Source organism: Erythranthe guttata, chromosome 5 (genome assembly GCF_056151865.1).
Source record: "Erythranthe guttata isolate IM_541 chromosome 5, IM_541, whole genome shotgun sequence".
NCBI lineage: Eukaryota > Viridiplantae > Streptophyta > Magnoliopsida > Lamiales > Phrymaceae > Erythranthe > Erythranthe guttata.
The window spans coordinates 5,820,461-5,839,849 of NC_142537.1; the positions used below are offsets into that span (position 1 = coordinate 5,820,461).

Below are 19,389 nucleotides of genomic sequence, written 5' to 3' on the forward strand. Positions count from 1 at the left end.
GCGTGGCATAGTTCATCCTTCTACGACTCATTTCTCAGAGCCATCATCACATGTTAAGACCAAAGGACGACCAAAGAATAATTCGAAAAAATTAGACCCCTCAAGCTTGTTGGGAATCGGACACGTGTACGCAGCGGAAAAAAAAAATTTATGCGAATTAAACGAATTTAAAACACATAAACACATGCCCGATAATTGAAAACAATTAATTGCGTACCTTTGCGCTTCCAGCGAAATTAAAGACAACATACATGCGAATTATTTAATCGAAATTAAATCAACTAGCATGCTCGCATTAAATCAAATAATCATGCTCGTAGTAAATAATCAATTTCATGTAGTCACATAAAATCGTACAACATACTTACTATACAGACATGCATATTTAATTTAAATAAAACCGAATCGAACGACGACAGATTCGAAACTTTACCTCTTGAAGCGTGAGGTAGGCGCACTAAACGAAGCTAGATTGCCACGGAAACCAATCCGTGCAATCTGGGAGCAGCGGTGGCGACGGCGCCGTGAGCGTCGGTGACGACGGCGCAACCGGAGGCGGCGACGGTCGTGGGGCAGCTCCTCGATTCTTCGATCTTTCTCCTCTCGGATTTCACCTCGTATACTTCGATCTACTAAAACGTGGCACTAGACACGCAGTAGTTAGAATAAACGGAAAGAACAAAGAAATAAAAGAACTACCACGAATTAATCGGGCAAGGGGAGGCCGATCCCGGCGAGTGGATGGTGACGGCGGCGGTGTTGGCCGCGGGGGGAGATCGACTGAGAGAGAGGGACCGGCTAGGGTTTCGTGTGTGAGTTTTTTTTTTAGAGCAAGACCTATAAATCAAGTATTTATAGTGTCTTGTACAAAACCCTAACGGGCTTAAGTTGGACCGGACCCAACAGCTTAAGTTCGTTAGTTCTTTTACTCGCTCGTCTCTCTCAATTCTATGATCGAAAAATTGTAACGATTACATTTTCGGAATCATTATAATGTCCTCGTCATTACGAGTGCCAATTCTCAATTTCCAACTTTCTAAAACTGGAAACCCTAATTCAGTGCACTTTCTAAATTTGGAAACTTTCCCGATTTAGAAAGTCCACTAAGATGTTCGCCTATTCTGTTCCTTTTCTTATTCTCATTCATAATTCCAAATTACGAATGTTGGACCCAATCATATTGACTTCCAATCATGCAAAGATAAAACATTTTTACCTTTGACCGTTCATTCAAAGATCTCATGTGCACGAGCAGTGTGACCCTCGATGGTTCAGGTGTAAGCTAGACGTGGGCCCACAATCCTTTGTGGTCAAAACTCGTCCTTTAGAGTTACGATTAAGAGGAAACTCATTTCACCTTAATCACCCAACGAATCAAGATTGGCGTCTAGCAACTACGCGTCATGATTCCCTAGATACAAATGAAGTGCCTGCAAGAACCTTTTGATATAGTTAGCGTACAGTACGATCCCTTCGATTCATATGTCCCGATTGAACTAGAGGCATTGGTTCATCGAGACCTCCTTAGTAGTTCAATGACTGTGCGATCATTCTAAGTGTTGTAATCGTTACGTGCATGACATAGAGAATCGAATTCTCCAATCATCACTTATTCAGCTCCGGCCAGAGACTTAGAGATTACAAACTATGAGAACACACAGGACATCTAGGACTATTCTAGCGATCGAATCCCCCGACTACAATGCACATACCTCCCACTAGATTTCGGACTGCACGAACACTGGCCCTTGGGGTGGTCCTCGGTGGAACTCGGGGACAGGTCACGATACAGCTCGTCCTCTAGTAAAGTCACGGTGATGTCTATGTCATAAGGACTAATGGTAACGAGCTCTGATACCAATTGTTAAAATTTATATCGTGCATAAATTAATTATTTGTGTCAGATTCAGTTTTTTTCGTTACTGTTGCGTGAAGTGTTGCAACAGTTAGTGAAACAATTTGTAAAAACAAAAATAAACGAGACACAAATTTAATGTGGTTCGGATAAAATTGTACCCTACATCCACGAGGATATGCAAAAACGAATATTCACTATTTTAGTTTTACAAGCACAATATTAGGACTTAAACAATAAATTAAAGACTCCTTCTTTATCTTGACGCCGTTCTTGTGCAATACTCAAAACTAGTAACTCCGATTATGCCAGCCTCCTCTCCGCTCGGTTGAACTCCCTTCAACGCTGAATCCCTCAGTCGGAGGATCGATCTCCTCCCGAGATCTGTTTAAGCCCCTCTCCCGAAGAACCGATCTTCTTTTTATATAGAAGAAGCAAACTTGTGATACTCCTTCAATCTTGGTGTCTTCACCATAAAGCCTTGAAGGTGATATATTTTCTATGAAAATTACGTATCACGATGGATCAATAAAAACGAAAGGAAAAAATATTTTCTCTGAACTTCTCTCGATAAAAAGTCACAATACCAACATATCATTGCTCCTCTTTTCTAAGCCTGATAAATAATCCTATAAGAGTCCAACAACAAATACATATCGGGCTTATTAGGAATAAATCTTATCAAAAGATATTAACTCCTATTCAAACACTAATTCCCAAAAAATATGAAATACCCATTAATGACAAATAATAAGAAAACATAAAAAGGAATTATCCCTTCTCATTCTTACACAACATCTGTGTGAAATATATGGAAAGAAAGAATTCTTCTTTCACAAGACTTCTACACAAGTCATTAAGATAAGAATAACTCTTTTTAATCAATAAAATAGTTTCCTATATAAAAGAAACAATTAATGGCAAATTAAAGAATAGGCAAAGGACAGTTTACACCCCTGTACTATGAGGGTTGTACCACTTTGCCCCCCTGTACTATAAAACGTCCCAATTTCCAACTTTCTAAAACTGGAAACCCTAATTCAGTGCACTTTCTAAATTTGGAAACTTTCCCGATTTAGAAAGTCCACTTAGATGTTCGCCTATTCTTTTCATTTTCTTATTCTCATTCATAATTCCAAATTACGAATGTTGGACCCAATCATATTGACTTCCAATCATGCAAAGATAAAACATTTTTACCTTTGACCGTTCATTCAAAGATCTCATGTGCACGAGCAGTGTGACCCTCGATGGTTCAGGTGTAAGCTAGACGTGGGCCCACAATCCTTTGTGGTCAAAACTCGTCCTTTAGAGTTACGATTAAGAGGAAGCTCATTTCACCTTAATCACCCAACGAATCAAGATTGGCTTCTAGCAACTACGCGTCATGATTCCCTAGATACAAATGAAGTGCCTGCAAGAACCTTTTGATATAGTTAGCGTACAGTACGATCCCTTCGATTCATATGTCCCGATTGAACTAGAGGCATTGGTTCATCGAGACCTCCTTAGTAGTTCAATGACTGTGCGATCATTCTAAGTGTTGTAATCGTTACGTGCATGACATAGAGAATCGAATTCTCCAATCATCACTTATTCAGCTCCGGCCAGAGACTTAGAGATTACAAACTATGAGAACACACAGGACATCTAGGACTATTCTAGCGATCGAATCCCCCGACTACAATGCACATATCTCCCACTAGATTTCGGACTGCACGAACACTGGCCCTTGGGGTGGTCCTCGGTGGAACTCGGGGACAGGTCACGATACAGCTGGTCCTCTAGTGAAGTCACGGTGATGTCTATGTCATAAGGACTAATGGTAACGAGCTCTGATACCAATTGTTAAAATTTATATCGTGCATAAATTAATTATTTGTGTCAGATTCAGTTTTTTTCGTTACTGTTGCGTGAAGTGTTGCAACAGTTAGTGAAACAATTTGTAAAAAAAAAAATAAACGAGACACAAATTTAATGTGGTTCGGATAAAATTGTACCCTACATTCACGAGGATATGCAAAAACGAATATTCACTATTTTAGTTTTACAAGCACAATATTAGGACTTAAACAATAAATTAAAGACTCCCTCTTTATCTTGACGCCGTTCTTGTGCAATACTCAAAACTAGTAACTCCGATTATGCCAGCCTCCTCTCCGCTCGGTTGAACTCCCTTCAACCCTGAATCCCTCAGTCGGAGGATCGATCTCCTCCCGAGATCTGTTTAAGCCCCACTCCCGAAGAACCGATCTTCTTTTTATATAGAAGAAGCAAACTTGTGATACTCCTTCAATCTTGGTGTCTTCACCATAAAGCCTTGAATGTGATATATTTTCTATGAAAATTACGTATCACGATGGAGCAATAAAAACGAAAGGAAAAAATATTTTCTCTGAACTTCTCTCAATAAAAAGTCACAGTACTAACGTATCATTGCTCCTCTTTTCTAAGCCTGATAAAGAATCCTATAAGAGTCCAACATTTAATACATATCGGGCTTATTAGGAATAAGTCTTATCAAAAGATATTAACTCCTATTCAAACACTAATTCCCAAAAAATATGAAATACCCATTAATGACAAATAAGAAAACAAAAAAAGGAATTATCCCTTCTCATTCTTACACAACATCTGTGTGAAATATATGGAAAGAATGAATTCTTCTTTCACAAGACTTCTACACAAGTCATTAAGATAAGAATAACTCTTTTTAATCAATAAAATAGTTTCCTATATAAAAGAAACAATTAATGGCAAATTAAAGAATAGGCAAAGGACAGTTTACACCCCTGTACTATGAGGGTTGTACCACTTCGCCCCCATGTACTATAAAACGTCCCAATTACCCCCCCCCCCCCCCCCCCCCCCCCCTTATTTGTGGTCAAACGTTAAATTATTAACACCGTTAGTTTAAAGGTGCAATTACATATCTGCCCTTATCAGTGTAAAATAGTATGTTGACCCACCTTTCCTTCTCCACTATCTCACAATTTCACTTACGAGAACACCAAAATAAAGCAGAAAACACTATGGGAAAAAAATGTGATTTGTTCTTCTTAGAATCTTGCCATCGTCTAAAAATCAAACATCATCGAACATTTGGTAGCTAATTAACCGACGAAAATTCGGACAGAAGACATTTGAAGACCGTGGCAAAGGTTAGTCGTATTTCTTTGGTTTTTCTCGTCTTTGTTTGTAATTTCGTTTAAGGGTTTAGGGGTTGAATTTTGATTGAGGGTTTGTTGTGTGAAACTTAGTATTTGTATAATACTTGATGTATTTATCGATTTTGATAAGAAATTGTGAATGAAGTAAACTTAGGGTTTACTTGATTTTTACAATTGTGTTTATTTTTTGGGAATTTTTTTCATTTTTATGATTGATGTTGTAATTGTAGGTATTTTCTTTTGGTATTGTTTTTAAAATTTCAGTTTTGTTGATTTTTGTGCAGGAAACACATGTTTGATCAATTTTACACGATAAGATTTCATCATGGAGGGACATTATCTGATTCAGACTTCACATATGTTGGGGGTAATGTTCATTTCGAGGAAAATGTTGATCCTGACTTAATGTCATATTTTGAAATACTTGGCATTGTTAAAGAAATGAAATATCCCGTGAATACAGTAGTTTGGTATAAACTGCCCAAGAAAAATAAATTAAAAATTATTGGTGATGATGTTGGTGTTATGGAGATGTTCAAAATATTTGTTGTTGCTAAAGTGTATGTGGTTGATATGTTCATTGATACTGTTGATATTGAAGCATCACTATCTGTATTGTCATCGTATGAAGTAGATAATAATGCCTTAGGGTTTAGAAATGATATGGGAGTTGAAATTGATTTGGGGGTTCAAACTGAGTTAGGAGTTAGTAATAATTTGGGAACTAACTTGGATTTTGGGGAGGAAACTGATAGTGATCCTACCTATGATGCAAACATAGATAGTGACGATAGTGACACTGATGATGATTGCATGTCTGACTTTGAATACTTTGCTGAAGGTGACTCCTTGAGTGACAGTGAGTATCCTTTATAAAATGATATAACTGCAACTCATAGAGTAATTGATCGAGTCTCAAACAATGAGCCCACATTTAATACTATTGAAAAATAAATTTAGAGTGATCCCGAATTTTTGTCAGAACCTAGTGACTCTGATGATGAGTATATGGGAGAGAAATTTCCAGAGTTTAATGAAGGGTCTGATCTAATCGATCCAAAGCTTGAAGTAGGTCTTGTTTTTGCTAACTCTGCAGTTTATAAAAAAGCTTTGAGGCAGTTTTCAGTTAAGAAGGGATTTGAACTCACATTTGAAAAAAATGAGAGAACAAGAGTGACATCATGTTGTAAAAATAAATGTGGGTGGAGGATACACGCAAGTTTGATGGGTAAATCATCAACATATCAAATCAAGACTATCAAAGGTGAGCCTCACATGTGTCCTAGATCCTTTCAGAACTACGGTGCCAATTCCACTTACCTTGCAAATCGGTATTTGGAGAAATTTATTGAAGATCCCACTATGTCTATCAAGGCATTCAGGAATTTGGTTAGGAAAGAGGTCATGATTTATGCACATAGGAAAAAACTGTACATGGCCAAAAGAAAAGCAATTGAAAAAATTCAGGGCAATGTATATGAACAATATTCCAGAGTACGCCAGTATTGCCATGAAATTTTGAAAACAAATCCTGGTTCAACTGCAATTGTTAAGGTTCAAGGGCCTCCTTTGTACAGAGAACTTAGATTTCAAAGAATGTTTGTACTGTATGATGCACTTAAGAAGGGTTTTGTTGAGGGGTGTAGACCAATTATAGGACTTGATGCATGTTTTCTCAAGAGTCCTTTTAAGGGACAACTTATGGCTGCTGTAGGTAGAGATGGAAACAATCAAATGTTTCCTTTGATTGTTGCAGTGGTGGAGACTGAGTGTAGAGAGAGTTGGAGCTGGTTCTTAAATCTAATGATTCACTCTTTTGGCAGTTTTGATGTAACTAGATGCACATTTATTTCTGATAGGCAGAAGGGTTTAGTTGAAAGTTTCCATTCAATCATGCCACACACTGAACACAGATTTTGTGTGAGGCATTTGTATGCAAATTTTAAACTGAGATTCAAAGATAAAGCTTTCAAAGATATAATGTGGAGTGCATCTTGTTCTTATTCTGAGGAATACTTTACCAAACACATGAATGAGTTAAAGGCTTTATCAAATGAGGCATATGAATGGTTGATGAACATCCCTACCCCTCAATGGTGCAAGTTTGCTATGTCACCAAGGCCTAAGTGTGACATGTTAAGCAACAATCTCTTTGAATCATTTAACAACTACATCAAAGAAGCAAGAGATATGCCTATTATTACAATTATGGAAGCTTTAAGAAGACATTTGATGTGCAGAATTAAAATCAAGAGGCAGTGGATAGAGAAGTTCAATGGTAAAATATGTCCTAGGATACGAGATAAACTGAACAACACAAAAGTGAAGTCACTTGACTTTGAATGCTTTATGGCTGCAGAGGGTTTGTTGGAAGTTACTAAAGGATCAAAAGCTTGGTCTGTTGATTTAAAAAAAAACAGAAATGTAGCTGTAAAGAATGGGATATAACCGGGATCCCATGTGGACATGCATGTTGTGCTATTCTGAATGAACACAAAGAGCCAGAGGACTTTGTGAGCTTCTATTACTATGTTGAATACTATAAAAAATCTTACAGTCACATAATGAGTCATGTGACAGACCACGAATAGTGGTCAGCCTTACCTAACCAAGATCAACCACTTTCAATTATGCCTCCTTCTTTCAAAAAGAAAACTGGTAGGCCCAAAAAAATGAGAAAGAAAGGGTTGGATGAGATCAATATTGATGGCAAAGTAACAAGAAGAGGAGCTGTACAAGCTTGTTCAAATTGTGGTGACATTACTCATAACATACGAAGATGCAAAAAGCCCCCTCCAAAACAACCAAGAAAGAAACGAATAAAAAGAACTAAGGTGATGTGCTGGTAGTATATACTTATTAATTTACTATGGTATTTCAATTGATGAGTGTCTTACCTTATATTTTTTTTTGTAGGGAACATCTGTGCAAAATAATGGAACAACCACTGGTGCAACGACTTCACATTCTGCAACTACACAACCTGGCCAAAGCCAAAGTAACAGGCCTGCAATGCAACTTGGACAAAATAGTAGTAGGCCTTCTGCATCCACACAACCTGTTAGGGGTAAAAAAGGCACATGTAGAAGAGGCAATGCAAATGGTCCACAAGGGGGAGTTGGAAATTGGAATGGAAACGAAATGTTTAATCAATTCAGACATCCAATACAAAGTGGAGAAAGTAATAGGTCACAGGTTCAGGTCAATAACTTTTCAGATGGTGGAGATATACATGTAATGAATATATTAAACTATTATTCCTTTTTTTTCCCCTGCATATGTTTATTGTTTTATGTATATGTTTACTGTTTACTGAATTAATGTTGGACATTTTTCTCATATAATGTGCATTCATATAGATACAAGTGCACAACACAAGGTTTGGAAGTGTATTGTTCTCCAATAGGTCAAGTTCAAAAATATCAAATTCAAACAAATTTGCTCTCATCACTGATATTGGGGAATCCTAAAAAGCTTGGTATTTTGTGTAATTTTTTGAATCTTTTTTGTCCTTACTGTTTCTTTGGTACTTAATGCATTTTGGTAGTTGTAAAACATTTTGATGTATTTTGGTGATTATTAAATCTTTGATGTATTTTGGAAGTGTTCATTAATGTATTTTGGTGACTGAAGTATTTTGACTTGTATTTTGAGGATGTGAACTTAATTGGTGGCTATGTACTTATGCTTGAGAAAATTGCAACTTCATTGAAATAGTTTAGTGTAGGTACAGAGGACCCTCTTTTTGATTTTCAGAGTTTTTCGTAACCCATTTACATAGGACTATGAAGCATATAAATATTACAAACATCTTGACAATTCTAAATATCTTATTGTGCATGGACACTTCAAATTCTAGAGTATGAATTTTGCTCATCATTTCCTTGTTTGCTCTTGTCATATTAAGAGCAATTTCATGAACTTCCTCATTGTTCAACTTTAATTTTTCATTCTCAGCCTCTAGTATCTTGATCTTTTCATTCTTTTGATCCAAGAATCTATGAAATCCTTGCCCAATCTCTAGTCCCTTTAGACAAATTGGAGGCTCAATCCACTCAAAAAATTTGCAACCATCTGGCTTCTGTCGAGAAATGTGTATTAGATTGTACACAGATAGATATGTGATTTTTCAATGAAAATGTAAATGAATGTGCTATGAAAAATAACTTACATCCCAATTTAGACAGCCTGCAAATCTTCTACCTGGGTTGTTGATTGTCCAAGTTGTTCGAATTACTGCATTTTTTTGGCATTTACATGTTGTTCCTAAAAAACAAGACAAATAATGCATAGACTTGTAACATGAAATACAAAAAAATTCGGTATTTGAGCTGCTACCGGACATTTTAATAATTTTTTTAAGAAAAAAACAATGGTTTTTCAATGGTTAATTAATGAGGAAAAAAATGAGAAAAAAAAATTGAGAAAAAAAAAACCCCCAAAAAAGATGGAGCAAAAAGACTTGACAAAAAATGCAGTTATTTTGCAAAAAAAATAGGAAAAAATGAGCTGGTGAAAAGGACTTCAACACACACATATATATACTTGAATGAAGGGGTAAAATCGTTAGAAAATACCCAACAGTACAAAAAACGGGTATAAACAATAAAGTCAAAGTGCCACGTCAGCTTTCACAAATAGAAGTTAAACAGAGGAGGGTAATTGTGACATTTTATAGTTAAGGGGGGCAAAGTGGTACAACCCTCATCGCTTATTTATTTAGAATTCAATTAGATTCTAACAAATAGTATTCAAGTATAAGATATTAAGTAGATATTGGAGTAAAAAAGTTTCAAAGTTTATCTTATGTGCACATTTTATTAAATATACTCGAGCGTGCAAATCCCCTTGTTGTGCATAAATATTCTCCATTCCGTAAAAATCGGCCCAATGAAAATAGTCTAAACAGTAAATATACCTCCAAATTCCAAAATAGTAGTACTCGAACATCTTTGTCCCACCCACTCTACTCCATTATTAACAATTATAGAAATAACAATAATTACACCCAAATGCTAATTTTCCATCTTTGCCCCTACTTTCCACCATCAATACATAAAGGATAATCAAATTTTCCTTTCTATTTTCAACCCTTCTTTTTTCTCTCACTTTCATTTGAAGACAACAAGAATAAAGTAGAAGCTCCCACTCCTTTCCTCCAATGGAGAAAGTAGAAAGTTCGATTCCCACGACTGAAGAACAACCGGCGGCGGCGATGGCGGCGATGACTGCTCACCATTTAACAGCTCCGCCCGGTTTGACCCCGGAGGAGTTCGAATTTCTGAAGCCGGCGGTGATCGAGCACCACAACTACCGGATCGAGTCAGGCCAGTGCTCCTCCCTACTCGCGCAGTCCGTCCACGCGCCGCCGAAGGAGGTCTGGTCCATCCTCCGCAGGTTCGACAAGCCGCAGACGTACAAGCACTTCATCAAGAGCTGCAGCGTGAGGGACGACTTCGCCATGGAGGTCGGCGATCTGAGGGACGTGAACGTGATATCCGGTCTGCCGGCGGCCACCAGCACCGAAAGGCTCGACGCGCTGGACGACGAGCGGCGCGTGACGGGGTTCAGCATCGTCGGTGGGGACCACAGGCTGAGGAACTACAGGTCGGTGACCACCGTGCACGAGGTGGAGCGACGTGAGGTCGGGATCTGCTCCGTCGTGATGGAGTCGTACGTGGTGGATGTGCCGGAGGGGAACACGGAGGAGGACACGCGCCTCTTTGCTGATACGGTTGTCAAGCTTAATCTACAGAAGCTGGCTTCAGTCGCCGAAGCCAGAGCGTGTGATTAACGCACAGGTAATTCATCGATTACTTACTTTGCACACCCTCAAAAAATTAGAACTGCCAAAAATGTTTTTAAAAAAAGGAATTTTTTTTTTTCTTTCTGAAATTGTATTTTGTTGGTTGTGGTTAATTTGTAAAGGGGGCTGGGTATAAAGTTGTGTGAATATTTTTATTTTGGCTCAACTACTGTAAGATGTGTATTGCAAAATTCACTTCGTAATCTGGAATTATTCAATCTAAACAAACCCCAATTCAGGTGTAGTTATATGTAAAATTTTCTAGTTTTTCGAATTATTTTAACAATAAATTTGATTTTTTTTTCCTTTTTAATTCATTGAGTTGATATATACATCGATAGCTCTGTTTGAATTCACTTCTATAATTATTTAAAAGAATTGTAAAAGTTTCGGAAAGATATATATATGTAGGGGTGTTTATTCGGTAATATTGCACCGAGCCGTACCGGAATTTTGGTAAATCAAAATTCTTGTACTTTGTAAATTCGTACTGTTTAACTAACATAAGTATTCGAATTTGTACGGTTTTTTACCATATTAATTCGGTTTTTTGGATTCCGTACCATTAAAACCGAAAATATTTTAAAAAATATAAGAAAAATTTATATTTAAATTAGGGTAAATTACAACCACTCCTGAGCTATGGTCAAATTACGAAAAAAAACTCTCTTGTTTGGATAACTATATCTACCTCTTCAACTAAGAATTTTCTTACATATCCGCCCTTATGGTGTCAACTTCAACATAATCATCTAGATTCCGTGGAATGTTTTCTAGTTTGTACTCGTTTTCTGCAAAAATACAACTTCTAAATGCACCATAATCTGATATTTACAAGCCAAAAACACATCTTATGATCATTTAGCTTCAAAATATTGAGCTCGAATTGGATGAAACGGGTACAAATTTGACAATAATGCACATAATCTAGAAGATTCTACTAAATTTAAAACCGCAAGGGTGGACGTGTTAGAAAAATTATAGTTGAGGGGTAGTTGTAATTACTCAAAATAGGAGAGGATTTATTGTAATTTAACCATACCTCAGGGTGGGTTATAATTTACCCTTTAAACTATTTAATTCTTGAATTTAACATTCAATTTTCAATAATCAGCCCTAAAAATAAAAAGTGATTATCAATAGAGGCTGATTTGTAAATAATTGAAAAATATTATCAATCAAAAAATATTTTATAATTTGTTATAACCTTAAAGAATTTAAAATAAAACAAAAAAAAATATTAAATACTTTGGTATTTGGAACGGTATGTCGGGCATCGATACCGTATATCGTATCAAATACTGGAATTCCAAAACTCTTTACCGATTACCGAATTGAATTTTTGATTCGATATTTGGCACATACCGAATTTTCAATTCGATGCGATTCAGTTCGTTCCGTTTACCTGCCGACTGAAGACCCCTAGATGTTGAAGGATATTTGAAAGTTATAATATGTTAATTGAACGAGTGTTTAATTCAGTTGTTAATGCTGATTTTGCATTTCTATTTTAAAAACTATGCTTTAACAATAAAAGATTCCTTTTGAACATGACTACTAGCTCTTGAGAAAATAAGGTATATGCTTTATAATTCGATAGATCCGCTTCATGAAATGTTGCGTGAAGATATGCAAAATAAAACGCAATTTTCCTTTGGCGGAAACAATAATGTAACACGTTTTTAATTCTGATGAAAACGTGTTTTGACAAATTGGTTCAAAATAAGTTAAATGTTCGCCAAGAAAATAAAGCCGCAAAGATTGACTAGTGAGCAATGAGCAGGCCTAACTTGTGGTCCCTTGAATTTAGAATTGGCATTAATATTATATAGGTTTGGTATATAGATTTTTTTTTATTTTGGGAGACCCGTGTATAGGGTACCTCGTAAATTTTAGAGTCTCTAAAAAAAATCACAACGTGGCTCTATAAATCCGAGTCTCTCAATTGTGTTGGGGCATCTCCAAGGTTAAGAGTTAAAATTGGAGATGTTATATCTATAATAGCTACTCAATAGTGTTATACCACCTCAATTTTTACTATCCTACTCCAACCATATCATTTAAAATTTAGCATTTTATTATATTTTATTATTTTTTAATTATTTTATGAATTGATATTTGTAAATTATATTTGTTATGTTATATATATATATATATATATATATATATATATATATATATATATATATATATATATATATATATATATATATATATATATATATATATATATATATATATATATAATTATTTAAAATAAATAGTTATTAATTTATTAATAAAAATATCTTTTATAAATTTAATAATGAATCAAACATTGATAATTTATAAAAAATAATCAAACCTCGTATGTCAAAATTAGATTTACGGCACATGTCTTTTATAAATAAACAATTGAATATAATTTTTTTTTAAAAGAAAAAAACATTGAATATAATTACCTAAATAAACAAATTAAACCTAATAAATGAAATTTATAGAATCAAAAGGAAAAAAATCAAATACACAAAATGTCAGACGTGGGCTTTGGTCCAGATAGTACTTTTTATGGATTATTTTAATATTATCTTCATTTAGCTTTCATGTACAGTAGATGGTATATTTAGCTGGTGGAGGATTGATTTTACCTGCCAAGCAATAATTTAGCTTATCCGTTGGAGCATGTTTTTTTGCTTACAAATGCTATATGGATGGATTTTTAGCTGATACCATCCCAAAATATGGATGGTTGGAGATGCTCTTGTTGGGTTTCGGGCACGTGTACGCAGCGGAAAACAAAAATTTAATGCGATTTAAACGACTTTAAAACACATAAGCACATGCCCGACAAATTAAAATCAATTAATTGCGTACCTTTGCGTTTCCAGCGAAATTAAAACAACATACATGCTAAAATGTTTAACTGAATTTAAACCAATTAACATGCTCGCGTTTAAACCAATTAACATGCTTGCAACGATTAAAACGATTACATATAATCACATAAAATCATACGATAGCAAACATGAATACATAGTTTAAACGTAAACGAATCGAAACTAGGGATTCGTGTGTTTACCTCTTGAAGCGTGAGGTAGGAGCGTTTAGCAAGTCGAGATTGCTACGGAAACCAATCCGTACAATCGGGGCAGCAGCGGGGAAACGGCCACGGCGGCGCGTGAATCTCACGCGCGGTCTTCCGGGGCGGCGCGTGGGGTAGCGTGCGGCTTCGGCTCGTGCGTTGCTCCTCGATTCCTCGATCTTCGATCTTCCTCCTCTCGGATTTCACCTCGTATACTTCGATCTACTAAACACGTGGCACTAGACACGTAATAGTTAGAAAAACGGAAGAAAAAGAGAAGGAAATAAGCTACCAAAGTAATCGGCCGATGAACGGCCGATTCCGGCGAAACGGCGGCGCGGACGGCGGTGGTGGCCGCGGGAGAGAGAGGCCGAGAGAGAGAGGTGGACGGCTAGGGTTAGGGTTAGGTCTTGTATATTTGTGCAAGGCCTATAAATCAAGTATTTATAGTCCCTTGCATAAAACCCTAACGGGCTTAAGTTGGACCGGGCCCAACAGCTTAAGCTCGTTAGTTCCTTTACTTGCTCGTCTCTCTCAATTCAATGATCGGAAAATTGCAACAATTACATTTTTGGAATCATTATAATATCCTCGTCATTACGAGTGCCATCTCTCATTTTCCAACTTTCCAAAAGTGGAAACCCTAGTTCAGTGCACTTTCTAAATTTGGAAACTTCCCGATTTAGAAAGTTCACTAACACGTTCGCCTATTCTTTTCCCTTTTCTTATTCTCATTCATAATTCCAAATTATGAATGTTGGATCCAATCATATTGACTTCCAATCATGCAAAGATAAACTTACTTTATCTTTGACCGTTTATTCAAAGATCTCATGTGCACGAGCAGTGTGACCCTCGATGGTTCAGGTGTAAGCTAGCCGTGGGCCCACAACCCTTTGTGTTTAAAACTCGTCCCTTAGAGTTACGATTAAGATGAAGCTCGTTTCACCTTAATCACCCAACGAATCAAGATTGGCGTCTAGCAACTACGCGTCATGATTCCCTAGATACAAATGAAGTGCATGCAAGAACCTTCAGATATAGTTAACGTACAGTACGGTCCCTTCGATTCATATGTCCCGATCGAACTAGAGGCATTGGTTCATCGAGACCTCTCTATATGTTCGATGACGGTGCGATCGTTCCAAGTGTTGTAATCGTCACGTGCATGACTTAGAGAATCGAATTCTCTAATCATCACTTAGTCAGCTCTGGCTAGAGACTTAGAATGATTACAAACTTTCAGAACACACAGGACATCCAAGACTATTCTAGCGATCGAATCCCCGACTACAATGCACAGACCTCCCACTAGATTTCGGACTGCACGAACACTGGCCCTTGGGATGGTCCTCGGTGGAACTCAGGGACAGGTCACGATACAGCTGGTCCTCTAGTGAAGTCACGGTGATGTCTAGGTCATAAGGACTAATGGTGTACAACTATACCATAGATATCTCTACTCAATTATTGGGAACCACTTAGAGATTTCTAGGGTGAGGGAGTTCAGTGAACTCGTCAACTTACGATCACCCACTTATGCATGCCGATATCACAATACCGTTTACTGATGAGATGCAGTACACATACACTAAGTGCTAGTCTTAATGGGAAAGGCCGATATCCTCATTAGTGGCGTAACCCTTCGACTAGGAACACGTTTAACAGTTATAATACTTGAGTAAATATCTCACGATCCTAACGATCAATTACTAGTACTTGTAATAACTGTAAGGACTATATCTATGCTTGTGACAAAGGGACAAAGATATAGAATGCCAAGGTGTTTTATCATTAATACGAATAAAGGTTCGTTTATTACAATAATAAATACGAAAGACCACAGCCACATGTTGGCTTGTTGGTCACCTACTCTAACAATCTCCCACTTGACCTAAAGTCAACTACCCATAAATCGCAATCCCATCGACTCTCGATGTTTCTCATGGACCGATCTCGGTAAAGGCTTCGTGAAGGGGTCTGCAACGTTCTCTTCCGAGGTGACTCGTTCATCCTTAACTTCACCTCTATCAATGATCTCTCGGATCACGTGATACTTCCTCAGAATATGCTTCGACTTCTGATGAGATCGTGGCTCCTTAGCTTGCGCCACGGCTCCGGTGTTATCACAGTACAACGGTACTGGATCACTAGCATCAGGAATGACACCCAACTCTTGGATGAATTTCCTTATCCAAGTCCCTTCTTTTGCAGCTTCGGACGCTGCAATGTATTCCGCTTCGGTAGTGGAATCGGCCGTCGTGCTTTGCTTGGAACTCTTCCAACACACGGCACCACCATTAAGCGTGAATATAAATCCAGAATTCGACTTTGAGTCGTCCACATCCGATTGAAAACTAGAGTCAGTAAAACCTTCTAATATCAACTCGGCACCCCCATAGACCAAAAATATATCCTTAGTTCTTCGCAAGTACTTGAGGATATCTTTCACGGCTTTCCAGTGAGCCGGGCCGGGGTTAGACTGATATCTGCTTGTGACACTCACAGCATACGCAATATCGGGTCTCGTACATAGCATGCCATACATTATGCTTCCTATGGCAGAAGCATAAGGCGTCCTTTTCATCTCCTCGATTTCACTAGGGCTCTGATTGGTTCAAGTAAAATGCTATGTAAAAAGGTGAAAAGTCTAAGTAATTTATTTTCCTTGTTTGGTTAGAAGGTAAAATAAGAGGTAAAGTAATTTAGAGAAAAAGAGGAAAACAAAATTAACTCAAAATGAGGAAAATGTGTTTTCCTCAAAAAAAATGAGGAAAACTTGGAAAATCAATCGTGCCTCCCTCTCCAAACTATTATTTGTGAGTCTGGGTTGTCTTTCACCACCACCACCACCACCGAACCCTCCACATCGACACCATCGCCTCCTCCATGCCAACACGCTGCCGCCGCCTCCACCACACCGACCTCCGCCACCTGCTCTACGCCGACTTCCGCCACCTCCTCCACACCTTCAGCCGCCGCTGTTAGCAATCTCTCCAATATCTTTCATCCGCTTGACGATTTTCCGACCGGCGATAGCTATAGATAGATCTAATTATTGGACCCTACAAATAATCCGATTCCGATTCCACAGAAATAGACTGCCACCACCTCCATGCTCACCACCGTCGTTGTTGTTCCCACCATCCCCGCCGCCGAACGCCACCGCTAACTTCTTTAGTTGGAGAGTCGGCGATGAATAACAACTACACATAACCCCATTAATACACGCCGGAGCGGCGGCCGTAGGTGGCATCACCACCAACGGTTGGGTTCTTCAATTACAGTAGTCTTTGTATTCTTCTTTGTTTGATGGTGAGCTCATTTTACCGCCGCAGTGGCCGCCGTCACCGGGGTAGGGGTGGGGAGTGGGGAGTGGGGGTGAGGGGATTGGGGGAAGAAATGGGGTAGGAGATTTTAGATTATTTTATTTATTTAATATATTTTAATTAAAGATTAATTTTAGTTAAAAAAGGAAGAAAAATATTTTTGGATAAGTCTTTGTAAGTTTAAAAAACTGTTAAATAATTTAATGATTTTTATATTTCCATATTTTCTTCTAATTACCAAACAAAACCAAAGAAAGTGATTTTCTAGGAAATCATTTTCATCACCGTTTTTCCTACGAACCAAACATAATTGGGATTTCAAAAGTCATTGATTTCATTTTCCTTTGCATTTACATTTTACTTATTTTGAAATCCATGAACCAATCAGAGCCTAGGTGTTTGCGGACACATAGATTTCGAGAGACGAACCCCATGGGACATTGGCAAGAATCCCTTCTTGGATTCTTCCATGCTAAACCGTTTCATAACGGTGTCTATGTACAGGCTTTGGGATAAGCCAAGCATCTTTCTCGCTCTATCTCTATAGATGCGTATTCCTAATACATAAGATGCTTCTCCCAAATCCTTCATTGAGAAACGTGTGGACAACCATGCTTTCGTTTGTTGCAGCATTCCTACGTCATTCCCAATGAGTAGAATGTCATCAACGTAAAGCACTAAAAATATCACTGCCCTCCCACTAACCTTCTTGTATACACAAGGTTCCTCCGGATTCTTCTCAAAATCAAACTCTTTGATAGTTGAGTCGAACCTAATGTTCCAACTACGGGATGCTTGCTTCAATCCATAAATGGATCGCTGGAGCTTGCAAACCTTTTGCTCACTTCCAGAAGATATGAAGCCTTCCGGCTGCGCCATGTAAATTTCTTCCTCAATGTCTCCATTAAGGAAGGCGGTCTTCACATCTATTTGCCATATCTCGTAGTCGTACCACGCAGCTATGGCCAGCAAAATCCTAATGGACTTCAGCATCGCGACTGGCGAAAAGGTTTCCTCATAGTCAACACCTTGCCTTTGAGTGTATCCTTTTGCTACCAATCTAGCTTTATAGGTCGATACCTTTCCATCCACTCCAATTTTCTTCTTATAGATCCACTTGCAGCCTATAGGAACAATTCCTTTGGGTGGATCTACCAAGGTCCATACCTTGTTGGAGTACATGGAGTCCATTTCGGATTTCATGGCAGTTAGCCAATGTCCCATGTCCGCATCCGATACGGCCTCATTGTATGTTCTTGGATCTTGTCCAAGATCAACATGATCTTCATCATTTTCGAGGAGGAATAACCTATCCGGCATTTTCCGAACTCTTTCGGATCTACGTACCGTAGGTTTATGAGGTATATTAGTGGTTTGTTGTATTGGTTCGATTACTTGTTCTTGCGTTTGAACTTCACTTTGTGGTTCTTGAACTACTTCAAGTTCTATCATGCTGCCACTTCTATCGGATAGAAACTCCCTTTCCAAAAAGGTGGCATTTCTCGAAACAAACGTCTTTGCTTCTCTGACATAGTAGAACTCGTATCCCATCGAGTCTTCGGGATACCCCACAAAATAGCACAAGTCGGATTTACTATCCAACTTATCTCCCACTAATCGCTTCACATAAGCGGGACAACCCCATATCCTAATATGTTTGTAGTTGGGTTTCCGGGAATGCCAAAGTTCATAAGGTGTGGATTTAACTGCTTTCGTGTTAACTCTATTCAGCAAATACGCGGCAGTACGAAGTGCATGACCCCACAAGTATGCCGGTAAGTTTGTGAACCCCATCATTGATCGAACCATATCTAATAAAGTTCGATTCCGACGTTCGGAGACTCCATTAAGTTGAGGAGTTCCCGGTGGAGTCCATTGGGATTGTATCCCATTCTCTTTTAGATAGTCAATGAACTCGATGCTCAAGTATTCTCCACCACGATCGGATCGCAGCTTCTTAATACTTCGTCCGAGTTGCTTTTCCACTTCTTGTCTAAAATCTTTGAACCTTTCAAATGTTTCAGACTTGTACTTCATCAAGTACACATACCCATACCTAGAAAAATCGTCGGTAAAGGTAGCGAAGTAGTTATATCCACCCTTCGCACTAACACTTAGTGGACCACATACGTCTGTATGGATCAAATCCAAAAGACCCTCGGCTCGTT

At 38.0% G+C, this 19,389-nt stretch overlaps 2 protein-coding genes across 2 annotated transcripts; both read left to right on the forward strand.

Moving 5' to 3' along the window:
• Positions 1–4,805: 4,805 nt before the first annotated feature.
• Positions 4,806–7,590, forward strand: LOC105964485 (uncharacterized). Its single transcript, XM_012988991.2, has 2 exons — positions 4,806–5,016; positions 5,310–7,590. Exon 2 carries the CDS (start codon positions 6,034–6,036, stop codon positions 7,471–7,473), a length of 1,440 nt encoding a protein of 479 aa, XP_012844445.2. The 5' UTR covers positions 4,806–5,016; positions 5,310–6,033; the 3' UTR covers positions 7,474–7,590.
• A 2,377-nt stretch (positions 7,591–9,967) lies between these two features.
• Positions 9,968–11,088, forward strand: PYR1 (Polyketide cyclase/dehydrase and lipid transport superfamily protein). The gene has a single exon (XM_013001834.2). It carries the CDS (start codon positions 10,187–10,189, stop codon positions 10,817–10,819), a length of 633 nt encoding a protein of 210 aa, XP_012857288.2. The 5' UTR covers positions 9,968–10,186; the 3' UTR covers positions 10,820–11,088.
• The last annotated feature ends 8,301 nt before the right edge of the window (positions 11,089–19,389 follow it).